General features: G+C 33.9%; 1 protein-coding gene across 3 annotated transcripts in view; it reads left to right on the forward strand.

Annotated features, from left to right (window-relative positions):
• Nucleotides 1–16,498, forward strand: part of Chchd3 (coiled-coil-helix-coiled-coil-helix domain containing 3) — a 269,090-nt gene that overhangs the window by 41,979 nt on the left and 210,613 nt on the right. For all 3 annotated transcript variants that reach the window (XM_063240579.1, XM_063240587.1, XM_013150504.3), the window contains exon 3: nucleotides 12,397–12,478. In XM_063240579.1, the coding sequence (XP_063096649.1) occupies nucleotides 12,397–12,478 (82 nt within the window). The remainder of the gene's footprint in view (nucleotides 1–12,396; nucleotides 12,479–16,498) is intronic.

The following is a 16,498-nucleotide window of genomic DNA, read 5'->3' on the forward strand; positions in this document are numbered from 1 at the left end:
TAATGAAAGCATTTGAGTGGTTTGTGGCAAGATGGGTTTTACTTTATTTTCTCTGTGGTATCTGTCCATGTGTATTCTTGTGATAGCCTCACAGCCACCTGGGATCTTTCTTTAGTGTACAATATGTACTTCTCTGTTTCTACTGAATTAGTCATGAAGTCCTTGTTTTTCTAGAATATAGCTTGATGTATCAGGACAGAAAAAAAATTGTTAGAAAATTAGCAGGGTCATTTTGTATACCTTAAGGAAATTCAAGATGATCTCTGTGAGTGAGACTAGGAAAATATGTTTTTAGTGAATATGGAGATAGAGGAAGCTAATAAGTAATACTTGGAGCCCTATAGGTAGAGATCAGATTGGGGGAGGGCACTTTGTTTTTATCTCCAAATTTTTATCTGTATTGGAAAGATCTATATTAACATTAGTGGATTATTCTACTGGCATTGTTCATGCAAAACACTGAATACTTTGATTTCCATTTTTTTTCATTGGGGTGAATATTTTATCCTAACTAAAAGAATGATGCTCAGTAGTGTGGCAGTTAGAAAGCACTGTACCATTGTAGGCACTTGAGACATTTGTGGGAAAGCTGTTGGTCTCTAGTTGCACTCAGGCATCTGAATGTCTGGCAGTATCTGGGATAGTTTTGCACCTCAAAGAATTGTCTGTGTCCTGCTGAGTGTCCCATTAATTTCTTGCAGAAAGCCTGTGTGTGTATCCAGCATGGAAAATGATTGTAAAATATGCTGAATTTTCTGGAAGTACAATTGCTGTGTAGCAAGAGCTTTTGCATTTGTGATGGGTTTAACATATATACCCAATGTTTAGACTTTCATTACATCTTTCGTAGTTCAGCATTTACATAGTGAAAATGTCATTATTTTATTGTAAGTTTTAAGTTAATTTCTTTTAAAATAGTATACTAGGGCATTACGTTGATTAAGCTTTGTGTTGGATTATTATTTGTTTCATTTCAGGATGATAATCACGTTTGCCCTTAAAAAGCAGAAGTTGGGGCTGGGATGTAGCTCAGAAGTTGAGCACTTGTGTAGCATGTGTGGGGCCCTGGATTGGATCCCCAGCAGGTAAAATAAAAACAACAGAAAGTAGAGTTGGGTCTTAGAAAAGTGGGAATTAGTGGCCTGGATGGAAATTCCCTTTTTTATTGCTATTGTATATGATTCCAGTAGTTTTATAGGAATGACATCCATAAAGTTTATGTAACATGTGGAGTAAGTTACAAAAATGAAATACCACTTAATAATAAGAAATCCCATCTTTTTCTGCCATTTAACATTGATATCCACGAGATTTCTGGATTATTATGATTATAATCAGAATATATTTTTTATTGTGATGTTCTATTCTGTCTGACTTTATTATGGATAATCTGTTTTACTGTTACAAAAGTTAAATACATTGTTACATTTCAGTGAAAGATAGCATCATGCTTTGGTCTTGAAATTCTTGTGTATAGTCTTGTATTTTAAAGATGGTCAAGTCAGTTATAATCAGCAAAGTCACAGAACTTCCTCAATGCCTCAAAGAGAATTGTTTTGGTTTTATTAGAAATTATAACTACTTAGGAATACACTGAAAATGCTGTTTTCTGAACATGAAGTAGAGATTTGTAACTTCAGATGAAGGAAAAATAATAGCCATAGGTATTGTACTCTGACTTCAAAAGAGCTGATCTAATTATCACATGTGAATTAAATAAAACACAAAGCTCAGGATATTGCACTTTAGCTTAATGAAAAATATACCAATATGTACTGTGCTGTCTTGGCATATTAATACATTTGAACTATCATGAATAAAATATGAATTAAACATGGGTGTAAAATCTGAATTGCTTTTTTAAAACTTCCCAGGAGGAGCCATTGTTCTTTGGTGGTTAGCTAGTGTGTTAAATAGGTCCTTTCTGGCATCTCAGTCTTAATGGTCTATAAAAGAAGTTGCTGAAGTCCTGAGGTCTGACAGTGTGGGATGCCTATACTGTTTCTGTTGTCTAGCAGAGGTCTAGCAGAAGTCTATGTACATGTAGGATTGTACTTATCTTTATAAAAAGGACTCTATAATTAAGTCACAAATTTCATTTCCATTCATAAAAATAAAAGTCTTGACATAGGGTTTAGCTGACTTTTCCCAGGACTGTAGAAATTTAGGGGGACTAGAAGATAGATTTTATTTTCATACTTTTGAGTCTTTTGCTGTGCTTACACTTTATATACAAAGATAAATTTAAAGTGTCCCATACAAAACAATGTTGATCAAAGCCCAAAGTTTCCAAGTTCAATTCAGGAATTTTTTTATTTGTGTAATAGATTTGGGGATTATACCATATGTTTCCATGTTAGCACACACTGGTTTATAATAATAGGAAGAAAAAAGATTGATTTATAAATTTTGATAACAGAATGGTATTTTATGTTTGATTCACCAAAGGAAATAATTTAGGTGAGGCTATTAGTCTTGGTTAAAGTTGTTTTTGTGTTTGTGTTTTAAGCATCTGATATAGTCTTATCTTCTTTATTTTACTATTATGAATTATTCCTTAAAAAAGTGCTATGAAACCTGAATCAAAGTGGTCATTTAGGAAAGGGACAAGCATAATATAATAAATGCTAATTTAGTCTCTTACTGTTCATTAAACGATCTGCTCAATAGAACATCACAATGAGTGATATATTCATTGTATTCTCTAATTTTCTTTTAAGAAGTAATGACTAGCATTCATCAGTATCTTATAATTTAGTAACAGATTATTGATTATATCTGCCTTTCAAATGTGTCAATTTCTACTACTTGTGAAATTATCTTTTATTTATAATTTTCCACCCCTTTGTTTCATTTCTAAACTTGTTGAACAGGCCTATAATTACTGCTTTCCATTGCTGTCCTCCCACTGATTCCTGATGTTCACACAATCTAATTTTCATGTACTCCATGCAATGATAGGTAATTGTCAGTCTTGCTGCTGGTTCTTCCTCCTCTGCCCAGGATAGACATAAATCACTGAACTTGGACTTGGCCTCCTGAGTCCTCCCACACACAGTACCAAGGCAGCTACTGCCAGTTGACCTGAGTTTGCATAGGTGATAAAATCTATTTATCGTTTCCATATATGCTATCTTGGTTCATTTCTTGCTTTCCATTCCATTTCTCCTTTGTCCCCTAATGATGTTTTCCTTTTACTCCCTTCCTTTATCTATGACTATCTATGACTGTTAAGGCCTGTTCTTCAGTCTGTTACTTTTTTCTTTTACATATATTTTCCTGGAGAATTTACTGAGCTTAGATCCTTAAGAGCCATTCTCAAGTCTGCATTTCCAGTCAAGTGTCAGATCAGCTCTGAGCTTTAGGTTTCAATATTTAATTGCCTACAATTCCATATGGTAGTTCTCCCATTACCTTCAGTTAAGTATGTCTGAAACTGGGCTTATTTCCTTCTTCCCCAAATAGCTTCACCTTTTGTTACTTAACTAACATGAACACTAATTATGGCATTTTGTGTATCTTTTGACATCTTTCTTTCTCATCTTTCCATTTTATATGATAACCCCCCTCCCCCGGAAAAAGTATTGTGCTCTAGACTATCTTCACAGTCAGTCTCCTACTGGAGGACCTCAACATCATTTGCTGGTGGTTCTCAGACTTCGGTGTGTGGCTGGCTCACCAGGGCACTTGTTACATGCACCTGTGGGCCACATCTACAGATTATGCAGGTCTCTAAAATTCCCTGGAGGTGCTGCTGCTTTGAGCTCCAGCTGAAGTTACACTTTGAGAGTCATTTATTGCCGTATACTTTCCCTTTGAGGTTTGTCTGCAAACCTTTATCAGATTAAATTTCCCATACCATGCTATTTTGTTAAATTATTCCCAGGTTTTACAACTATGTAGATGCCCTATTTCTTAACATATCCAAATTCTTGCCTTGTTTCTAAGGTTACCCAGATTCAGGTAATTTATTTTTCTGTTTTTACTTACAAACAAATTTTGTTTGTTTTCCTTTCCATCTAATTTGAGTTTTCCTTGACCCTTACCACCTTAACTACAGTTGACTTTATTTTCTTCATCTAGAACCTCAATGGCACATCTTTAGTGACTCAGGTCTATTGTTAATGGTAGGACCTATTTTGTATGTCTTCATCTCTTTAAAGTTTTTAAGTATTAAACCAATGTGGATCTGCTACCTAGTGGATTTTCAGATTTCCTTAGTTTGGGATATACTTAGATTTGGCTCCTTGATTTGGAACAAAAATTAACATCATATGGTTGGTCAGAAAACAGAAAATAGAGCTCAAACATTGAAACAGAAATTTTATAGCCAGTACAATATTCTTATAATGAATATCTAGGCTTTTCCTTTATGCGCAACATGTTGGTAAATGATGGCCCCAGGTTTTCTATAAAGAAGGAACCAAGAACAAAAACCTGCTGTTGGTGGCAGTACAGGGGATAGTTGGGAACAGACATACATATATGCCAGATTATATATGATTTTACAGTACGTGTTAGGTTTCTTCTAAATCTTCTCCAAGCTACCCTCAAAGTTGGTGATTTATTTTTATCTAATGACTGGTATTTGATCCAACAAATCCAACAATTAACAATTGTTTACTAAACATTGGCAGGTGTTTCTTAGCAAAGCTTGCACAGTATTGTTTCTCATTAGGCACCCTCCTACTTTTTGCGTTGTTTGTAAAGCAACTGATAATATATTTGGCCTCATATAGACTATTACTTCTTTGCCTTTATTTTAATGACTTTCTGGAGTGAGTGGAGGCTCAAGCTTGAATTCAGCCCATCAATTTCCCATTTAACACAGTTATTGAAGGGGAAGAAATATAGGAGATTTGCTAGTTTGAGTCTTAATTTTACAGATGAGATTGCCTTAACCTAAAGCAATGAAGTGTTCAGAGCAAATTCAAAAAACAAATTGTGGCAAAGCCAGGACCAGACTTGAACTCTCTTCATTTCTAGCTTGGTCTTTTGAATGTTTTATCACTCCTTCTAAGGAAATCTTTGACTCTGGATTAAATGGTAAACAGGTTTGGCTTGTTCTTGTAGTTTATTTGACATTGAAAGGTAATGCTGTGTAATTTATAGTATTCTCAATGAACAGAATATATCCATTTTTGAAACAAAAATTAAGCTATGCATCAAAGAGCAATATCCAGGGGTAATTATTATTTTTTTAATTTAAATTATAGATCTTATTTTCCTAGAGGCTTTGTGAGATCCTGCAGCTATCATTTAGGTTATTAAGAGATGAAATGCTAGATATATCTGATTCTCAACACTAGTTTTACGAATTATTGGCTTAAAAATGTGAAAACCGTAGAGTATGAATTACGCTGTCTGTTGCCATACGGCTTCTGCAGCACAGGATTGATGTTTATTTTCACAAAGAATGGAACATGAAGTTGGATTCTATGAATGCGTATTGTGAAGCAAACAGTAAAATGGACACTATTTGCATATTATGCCATTCAAATTAGAAATATACAAAGGTATATAAATCCTGATGGAGCAGTAGTACTAAGAAATGAACCATTAACTTGATGCTGTTAATGTGTATGTTGCCAAACTCTTTATAACAGTGTGCCTTCTGATACAATATTTATGATTATGAATGTGCAGTTACGAATTTTCATTCTGTCATCTTCATTAACTTTAATGTATAAGTAGCCACAGTTACACTGCTTGGTATGCAGATAGATGGCTGTTTTAAAAAAGACAGTCTTAAGCTTGGTTTTCTTATACAAGTTAGGTAACTGTTGGTTGAACATACTTTTGTTTTTTCTTTGTGTGTGTATGCTTGTGTGTTTAAATCAGGTGTGTCTGCCACATAGCTTGTGCTACAAATGGCAAACCATTACCTGTTTGTTTCTAACCCCTGAGATTTATCTTAGTCGTCTTTGGTCTCTCTTCCAAGTCAAACCTTGTGCCTTTCAGAAGATAAGGAGTAGGGCAAGATTTATCCTGCAATACATGCTGTGAGTCATTTAGTTCTAATATACTGTGTGTTTCATTTCATTGATTGCTTGGATGCTTCCATTAGTATTTTTAAGCAATACATTCTGTTTTCATATTAATGAACTTATTGGAATTATAAAATTAATGGGTATTTCTATGAGCTGAAAGTTTAATCTTACACTATAAGCTTTTGCTCAACTATTCAAATCCCAGAAACATCAGAATCATCTAAAATCTGCTTGCTTTAAGCCATCATATACATTTATGTTTCATGCAATGATGTACATTTATTTTCTTCTTATGATACATCTTAGTTTCCCTTCAGTGTTTTTAAATAAAAATAGAAAATAATAGACTTATATAATTGGACATGAGATATATCCACAAATAGTAAAACCAAAAAGAGAAAGCAGGAAAGGAAAAATCCCAAAAGAACTGGCATTTTTCTGAGTGGTAAGCCATTATTTTTAGTAAGCAATTTATAAAGATTATTTAAGAAATACTGCAATTGTGGAGGGAATTTATGTGCAAGGTTTATGCAAAGAAAATGAAGCAAAGGAAAATCATAGGTGGGAAAGTTGCAAACGGATTTGCCACATCCCTTGAGAGCTAAGAAATCTGTGTATAAAGTCTCAGATCATGGTTGCATTTTTAGTCTTTCATTTTTTCATAAATGATATAATCTTTCCATCATTTGGAGTCATTGCTGTCCTCTATTTAAGGATCTGTCTTAAATATTATGCATCTGTTGTTACCCCTCTAACTCTCTAGTTTAATCATTTTCTGAGAACATGGAAATTTGGCCAAAAGTCATATAACATATGTTATGCTTTGTATCTAGATGTCCCCTCAAAGCCTCGTGCAATCACAGGCTTTTCAGAGGTGGCTGAATTTAGAGTTTGTAATTGATTCATAGTGCAGTGATGGGATTAAGGGTGTGAATGCTACACCTGTCCTTGCTATGGCGGTAGCCTGCATACAATATAAGGCACAGAAAGAGGTTTGCCTTATTTTTTCTCTCCCCTGTTGCTTTTGCTGATTCCTGCTGCCTTGAACTGTTGGCCTCTGCCATGTGCTACCCTGCCTTGGACCCAGCCAGTTATGGACTGAAACCTTCACAAACTATGAGCTAAATAAATAAATCTTTCCTCCTTCAACTTTTGGTGTGTGGTATTTTATCTCAGCAATGAGAAAAATAACTAAGACAATGTGGAAGAGGTACTTTGACTATTACAATTGTCTCTGAGGATCAGTGAGTTACAGTTTATGTGGTTAGGAATCTTGAAGTTCTTTATTTGATCTTAATTCCAAATTTAGAAATTTAGATAACTAAATTTCTAAGAGAATTAAGAGATTCCTAGGGATTTAGGAAAGATTTCTAGTTCATTTGTTTAGTAGAAGCAAGCAAAGATAAAAATTTATTAGAATGACCTTCATTTAATAATTCAAATATTTATTATTTCCAATAATAGTTTCAAATAGTTTAGGACCACACTTGTTATAACCAAGTAATTGCCATGCTTGATTTTTCTATGTTTTGTGGTCAGTATCAGATCATCTGTAACTAAGTGGTAAAATGGCAGTGTTTGTGTTCATTAAGGTTCATTTGAGTAAGAAATTAAAATGATTTTTGAGGTTTAAAAAAGTACAGGACGTAAATTTATGAAGAAATCATTTTTTTGCCTTAACACATTTGAAAGGGAAAGTGTGTATGTATATAAAAGTCATAGAACCATATTTACTGAACTTGAAATTGTTTTGCAAATTTCCATGGCACAACTGATTTATATGGCTTGAACATTTCTCATTTTTACTCTTTCACAAACTTTGTTAGTTTCTAAGTAAAGATGTGCTTGGAGACTCACTGTGTTAATAGGCAAAGTTGGCCTTTTCTGTGCGTCCCTTAAAGTAGTCCATCCTGAAACAGTGACCTTTTAGTTTAATAACAGTTTTATTTGAGAAAAATGTTCAAATCCTGAGAACGGGGAAGTGCTTTCAAAAAGGCCATTTTTAAATAGTCCCCAAATCGTGTATCTTTTTCCTTTATGCACTTTAAATCAGACTTATTAGAAGAAATATATTGTTGCTTTCTGTATTTTATTGATTTAAAAACAAGTAACATGAAGCTTAGATATGCTCAAAACTTATTATTACTGCGTGGTTTATTTTTCTGCCTGTGCTTTGACTTGCTATTTTAAACTCTTTATGCTAGGTCATATTTTATCTTTTGTTATTTTAAAATCTTGATTGTAGCTAAGGTAATTACTTTTTCAGGTATGACCTTGGGCTGAGACTAGAAGTTGTGATTCCCCCCCCCCCCCCACCCTGCCCTCTGTTTCTGGAAATAGGACATTAGAAAGACAGCTAGTATGTTACTCCTTTTACTGACCAAAAGTGATAACATCCAATTTATTTACCCACAAGGGCATTGTTCCAGGTGCTTTCTTGCCCCTTTTGTTGCTGGTGTTTTCCATTTTTCTCCTTTCCTTTGTGAGCTACCTGGATAATGTTCTTTCTCTGCACTGGATCTCTCCTAAAGCCACAGAAAGTGGCAGGGCTGAGAAATGTAGGCAGAAGGGTATGGGGAAGAAGCAGCAAACTCCTAAGTTGGATTTCTTTTTCCCCATACCACTCCTTCTGCACAGTTTCATCTGCAACACTTCCTTTTTATCCACTAAGCTGTTCATCACTTGATAACTGCATCCTTACCATTCTGTTCCTGCTTGATCACATCTGAGTAATAAACTCATTGTTCATTTGAAATTTCCTCTATATAACAGACATAAAACACAGTATGAAAATGCAACATTATGTTAAATAAGATAAATCAGATGCCAAAAGAGAAATACTGCATGATTTTACTAAACATGGTGTCTAAAATGTTGAAGTCATAGAGGCAGAGAGTTGAACAGTGGTTGCTGGAGGCTTTGGATGGAGAGAGGAATGGGAGTACATTGGCTACAGGATATAGACTTTCAGTTATAAGATGAGGAAGTTATGGAAGTACAGAATTTACATTAGACTTTATGATTTTTTTGTTGAAACATGATAAGAAAGGAGATTTTAGGTGTTTTCGCTCCACACATACAAATGATAACTAGATGTGATGATATGTGAATTTGATTGTGGTAATCATTATGTAACTTGCATACCTTGAATATATATGATTTTTCTGGCAGTTATATTTTGATAAAGTTGTAGGAAAATGCCAAAAGTCACAAAAAGAACTGAGACTTTTACCAGCTAACTTAGAGAATTGATTTTATTGCTTCATACTTAGACAAGGTATACTGAATACTAATAGAAGCCTAGTTTTAGTTGATTGAGCTAAATTGGATTTTGATAAAGAATGCTGAATTTTGTCCAAGAAAAAATTTTGCTGTTGTAATTTGAATTGATTGAGAAGTACCATGATTTTTCTTATATAAATTGATAGTGTTGATCCTGTTAAGTTTCAGAGTATTGTTTAATTAGGTAATACTAATTAGGTTAAATATTTGTTTTAAATTTTGCTTTTAATGGAACTACTGTCCGTGTACACCATGAACAAAATGTGTAACAGTTTTACTTGTTTTGTGTAGATTAAATTGTGAAAATCATTGCCTTTTGGAATGCATAGCACTTGTGTCCTATCGTTGGATGAGGAAACCCAAAAGTCAGAGAAATCCATTTATTTACCCAAAGTCTGACTAGTAGAAAAGCAAACTATCAAGACTTTTTTTTGAGATGTTATCTATCACCTGCAATTTCTGTTGTCATTTGTATTGTTTTAAAATGAGTTCTTTGCTGTTATTTGTATTGTTGTTAATAATGAACCCTTTAAGATTTGCTTGAATGCAAATAGAATACTCTGCTGTACTGATTTTCTAGATTTTGTGTGACCTTTGCAAAGCAGACTTGTATCTGTCTCGTGTTGCAGACTAGGAAGTGAGAGGGAAGCAAAATAGAAGCATAGAATAGTGTTGGAAGGAATGTTAGAGAACAGCCTTTTGGGAAAATTGGTATGAGAGAGGTCAGTAATGTTCCCGGAGTCCCCAGATTATAATAGACATTCTAGGGTAAGTATCTCAACTAGAGTTTCCTCTTTTTCTTGATTTCCCTGTTGTTTGATTTTTATTTTTTTACTCCTCTGCCTCTTTTCCTTTTCTTTCTTGGATTTGTTGGCCCTTTACCTCCTTTTTTGGAAATATACTTAAGATGCTATAAAATCAACTCATTTAAAGTTTGCAATTCAGTGATTTTTAGCATATTTGTACAGTTGTATAACCATCACACAATCTAATTGTAGAACATTTTCACCACTGCCAAAAGAAATTATATACGCATTAGCTCATCATCATCATCATCATTATCCCCCAACTTAACCTTTGGCCTACCCTAGGTAATCATTTCTGTGATTTTGTACAGTTTTGCTAGTTTGCTATTTTAGATATTTCAGTGAATGGATACATATAATGTGTAGTTTTTTGTGTCTGACTTTTTTCACTTGGTATAATAGAGGTTCATCCATGTTATAGGTATACATCATGCTTCATTCTTTTTTTATAACTGAATGCTGTTAAACTGTGTTAGCACATTTTGTTTGTTCACTTGCTGATGAGCATTTAGATTGTCTCCATTGTTGGGATATTGTGAATAATTCTTTTTTTTTGTTTCTTTTTGTTCTTTTGAGACAGGGTTTCACTATGCAGTTCAGGCTAGCCTTGTGCCCACTTTTTTTGCCTATGCTGGTCTTGAGCTTGCAAAGATCCTCTTTCCTCAGCCTCCTGAGTGCTGGGATTATAGGCAGAATAATTCTGTTATAAATACTTAAGAACATTTTTTGGAGGAATGTGTAGACCTATTTTCGGCTTCATATATGTAGTAGTACATGAGAGTGGAATTGCTGGGACATACTGTGACCCTGTGTAGTATTTTGAGGAACTGCCTGACTGTTTCCACAGTGGCTATATGGTTTTATATTCTTAGCAGCAGTGCATGTGGGTTCCAGTTTCTCTGTGTCTTCACCAACACTTACAGTCTTGTCATGTCGCTTGAAGTGGCATGTCATTTTGTGGTTTTGATTTGCCTTTTACTAATGACTAATGAGGTTGAGCAACTTTTTCTTGTGCTTATTGGTCATTTGTATGTATGTGCTTTTCAGAAATACCTAATTTGTCCTTACCCCAAGTATATGATTAAGTATTTTCTTTCATTTTATAATCATAGTTTCACCATTGATGGATTCCAACATTATGTTGTTGCTTTCTGACAGTACACTTCTGTGAGAAAATATCTTTACAACTTCTCTACTACATACATTCTTTATTATTCCTTAGTGTCAGCTAAGAATTTGAAGGGGTTTTGTGTGCTTTATATACTGTTTTTTTTGCATATGCCTAAGGCGAGGTAAATAATGTCTAAATTGTCAATAATTTATCTAAAGATCAGAGACATTACTCTCTAGTTTTCTACTTAATAGGCTCAATCTTTTGCAATACTGTTGGAGTTCTTTGTGTATTCCCAGATCATTCCAAATAGTTCTAGTCTTGTCTTTTCTTTCCTTTTTGTTTTTTGGTACCAGGGATCGAACTCATGACCTTGCAATTGCCAGGCAGGCACTTACGCCATTGCGCTAAATCCCCAGCAGTGCTTTCTTGCTCATAATTTTAGATAGTAGGTTTTTAGCGAAGAAGGGATACTTTTTGCTTATGTCTTAGGGAAGGCTCTTATGCAAGTATGTAAAACTTGTCCATTTTATTTGCCATCATAACTGAAAGAGGCTTTTCAAAACATGTCATACATAGTCTTCTAAATGAGAAGACCAGATGTTTCAAATTAAGTTACCAGGTATTTAGGAAGCTCCAGCTGTGTTCTCAGGACTACACTTTTTTTTTCTCCAGTTATTTGCACTTGAATTTCAATGGCGTGTATTTTAGAAAATATGATTTCCAAATTTTCATAAATCATAATTGCATTTTGCAAAATTAATATAAATACAAATAATCTTATCTCTGTAATAAATGGTTTTTTGTTAAATATTGAATTGACATGATTTTGGTTCTTTTATCTTCTCTAAATTTCCTTTCAGGCTGACCTATCCTTACATGTAATTATCAGACTTTAATAGTAGGGCATCATTTTAAAGAATTTGTGCTATAATGCTTTACTCTCCTCAAGGCAGTAAGCATCTCCTTGAATTTGTTATAAATGTTGCTAGTTTTGGAAATTTCTGTGTCACCAGGGAATTCTTGGTTAAATTATTCCAAGCGTACTACCTAGTCTTTTCCATAGTGCCTAGAAATTTCCAAGGAGTCACTGACCACTTGGCAAAACTCTCACCATTCATTTCTATCCTAGCTTTATTTTCTTGAGCATTTTCCTGCTTTTGTTTTTAGGAAGGCACTTACTTTACTTCCTTTTGCTGAATTCTAGTTTCTGATGAAGAATTGAAAAGAAGAGTGGCTGAAGAACTGGCATTGGAGCAAGCCAAGAAGGAATCTGAGAATCAGAAACGGTGAGTTTCATAGTATCTTGCAGAGATTTTGGTGCAGTTATTAAATCTATCAAACACTTTTAGAGAAGAACGATTGTAGTAACTTATTTGTGTATGACTGAACTTCAGAATGTGCTCTGTATACAAACTTGGCCAGTTTCGGTTTTGGATTGTGCTGACTAGAGTCCATGTTATCCTTTTTGCAGACTTGACTAAACTATCATTATATCTCTTTAATAGTTCTAAGTTAAGTAGGTTCTGAGCTTTGCTCTCTCAAAGGACTATCTTGAGAATTTCTCTGTAATTTCTGTATCAACAATGTATTTTAAGATTAAAATTAAATTGCTTGCTTTTATATAATTTTATAGCTAATGATGGATATCATATACATAGTACCTGAATAAATAGCACTAATTGGTATTGTACTCACTTAAAAATTAGGATGTTACCAAAATTTGCAAAGTTGAAAATCAAAATCCTCTATAATTTCATACTACAGTCACTACTCTTAACATTTATTACTCTAGAGTTTTTTCTGTGTACATGCTTCCATTTTATTATTGATACTATTATGAATAGTAGTTAAAAGTGGTCATTTAAGTGTTTTGTAATGGTAGAAAACTAGAAGCAATTCAAACGACCGTCCTAGGGAATTGGATAGGTGAATCATGGCATGCGCCTACATTGGAATACTAGATAGTCGAGTAGATCCTGTATCTGACCCAAAAAGATGTTGAAGAGTTATGAACTGGAAAAGAAGCAGTGTACAGAATGGCAGAGATAAATTTTTTTTTTTTTGGTAAAAAATGCTACTTTTTAAAGACGTTGAAGTATATACTTATGCATAAAAATGTGTGAATACATTTTAATCCAAGATAGTCAAGTGCTTCCCATCTGTGCTATTTCTGACATTTGCATATAGCACAGAACACATTACATGGTCATGTGGAATGTCTTTCTACAGGGAACACTAGACACATGCCTATCTCTGAATAGATTCTTAGTATTTTGTTTTGTTTTGTTTTAGACTACCTATTTATTGTTTGATAGAGCTAACACAGAGAATCTTTGAATTGAATTGTAGTCCTTACTGGTCATAGGTCCTTCAACATATAATTTATCCTCTCTGGGCCTGAAGTATTTCATCCCCAAAATAATAGGTTTGCAAAATGTTCTCAGATACATTTTTCTTTTGACAAATTGCTAAGCTAACTCACAATTTGCACAAAACATATGGATTAGAATGTAAGTTATAGATTAGGGCTTCCATTTTCTCAGAAAGTAGAGAAAGCTTATGGGTTAGGTTTTAAAAAATCGAGATGTGAATAGTATTGCCAAAGAGTCTATGTGTATTTTAGTAGTTTCCCACATAGCATTTTATAATTATTTGATTGGATTAGGTTGATTTGAGTATATAATTAGATAATGAAGTTTAAATATTAAAAACATTCTTGTCACTTTCACTAAAAAGCAAAGAAAATAGGCATGTTACGGTAGGACATTTTTTCTTTGAAGTTTTATTATTTTTAATTCAGTTTTATTTTAATAAGAATTTTTTTGTTATTCTCAAATCTGTTCAGGTTTTTATATTTCACAGAGGTTTTGCTTTGTTTCTTTTCTCTTCATATAGTGCAGAGTTTTTATTAAAATAGCTATCATTGGTGTGCATGTGTGTGTTCTTCATTATTCAACTCCTGTTTGCTCTGCCTTGGTCAGTGAAAGAGAAAGGGAGAGTGAGATGAATGAAAGGTGCCAGTGAGAGCCAATTTCATATCTCATGTGGAATGGGCTTGGCAGCCTAGCTCTAACCTGGACAAATGAATATTGATAAACAATTTATTTTCTGTCACCTTTAAGGAGAGTAGAGGGTGGTATAGTCTTTACATTACTAATTTGTTCTTTTTTGAAAAGTGTTTTGTTTGAAGTCTCCTTCATGAAAACTTCCAGCTGTCAACTCTTGGCAAAAAGTCTGTGTTTATTTATGTGATAGTTCGTAGCAGGATGAATAGCTATTTTTCTCTTTTCTTTTTTTCCACCAGAGAAGAAACTTTAGAAAAAAGCATTAAGAAAGTTTTATGTACAGTCTCTTAAAAGCAACTTTTTGGAGTGACAGAGCATTTGTACATTATTATGTCTGTTGCCTATATTTGAATAAAGACTTGCAAGCAGTTTTAGAAAATGGCTCCTTGTGCCATTGTACTGTCACTTGTACATGCCCTGCTTACCAAGCTTCCCTGTTCTCACCTCAAATGCACACGGAACTGTCGACTAGTTCCCTTGCACATAAGATCTGAACATGGGCATGCATAAATTGAAATTTTGAATAAACTTGTTTGAGAAAGACTTTGGAATGCATTTTGCCTGTGATATTTTCCTTTATAGAACAATTATTAGCAGTAAAGATTTTTAAAAAGCCCTTTTCATTATTTTACAAATTGATGCATAAGTAATACTAATTGCAGATATTCTTATGGGGTAGCATGTGATACTTCAATAGATGTATACACTATGTAATGTTCCAATCAGGCAAACGTATCTGTTTCCTCAAATATAATTTTTTTGTTGTGAAAATATTTAAAATCCTTTTTGTAATTCTTTTGATGCAATCTCCTCTTTTAAAAAAAAAATTATGGGACATTTTAAGTTTACTTAAAACTAGAGAAAAGTAAAATGAATCCCCGTAACTCATCATACAGTTTTAACAGCTTTGTCTCACCTATTCCCCTTTTCATTTTACCAGGATGAACAGGAAAGTTTTTAATGGATGGATGAACTGCATGGGAGGGAGAGATACTGGAATGCTTACTACATGGGTAGCTCAACTAAGCAGTTGTTTCTGTTAGATTTCTTTGGTTGAAAGATTGAAATTTAACTGTTTCCTTTAGGAAGCAGGGAAATTTTTAGAACTATATTAGATAGTTCAAAAGAGTCAAAAGGAAAAGTAGAGAATTATTGTCTGGGGAATAACTGGGTACTACTAGAGCTGTACACAGTGGGAATTGTTTCCTCAGAAAGAAATCAGAATGAGGGCTGCATAACAAAAGGAAATGGATAGTAGGTGCTGCATTCCACTGAATTGAAGATGGTATTGATTTTTAATAGATACCATAAAGAAAAACATTGCTGCAAATTCCATTAGTGTATCTTTTAAGGTTTTTTTTACTGAAATAGCTCATCAAGACTGATTTTGGATTTTTAAAAATATTTCACTGATACAAATATATATATGAAAGAGTAAGCAAATTGAATTGGTTAAGACAGTGGTTTTCAACTAGGGGAGATTTTAGTCTCCAGGGCACATTTGACTATGTTTTGAGACATTTTTGGCGTTATACTTGTTAAGTATTATTGGCATATCGTGAACAGAGGCCCAGGAAGCTAATAAGTATCCTATAATTCATAGGGGTGTCTCTCTGGCCCCCTCGCACAAAACAAGAAAGAATTACTTGGTTTAAAATGTCAGTGGTGCCTGTAATGACAAACCTTGATTTAAAATATTCTTCAGACCTAGGCACATTGGGTTTCATTATGTGGGATAATGAAACTTTTGGTTTCAGGGTTTTGATGTCTTTGTTTTTCTATACAATATCAAATTCTGTACCATCAAAATCTTGATGACATAGCATTCCATAAAAGCTTCCTTCACGGTTGTTCTTGGGAGGTTTTCAAGCTGCTGACACCTTTTCTACAAATTTTAATGCTTACATGCAAGTTATGACAACTGCACAGGATTGTAAGTTGCTTTTAGGCACGTGAGAGAGTGTCAAAATACGTGCCCTAGAAGAATGAAGTACAGTCTGTGTACACTCATGACTGTGAACTCTTTATCAGATTGGAATGACTTGCTGAGTGTCTTGCTTTACCTTCCACTGGTGCAGAAACTCCTCTTCAGCTTCTCTGACTAGTAGTCTCACACACATTTCAAGCTCCTTTGTAAATTGCTTAAACTGAAGATATTTCATTAGACCATTTAAAATTTATTCCAACTTCTTTTTAAAGTCCATTTCTTTAAGTTTAATGCAATATGGCATAATCAGTCTT

The sequence above is a fragment of the Cavia porcellus genome, unplaced genomic scaffold (genome assembly GCF_034190915.1).
Source record: "Cavia porcellus strain 051 isolate PalLab524CR breed Dunkin Hartley unplaced genomic scaffold, mCavPor4.1 scaffold_2, whole genome shotgun sequence".
In the NCBI taxonomy this organism is placed as follows: Eukaryota; Metazoa; Chordata; class Mammalia; order Rodentia; family Caviidae; genus Cavia; species Cavia porcellus.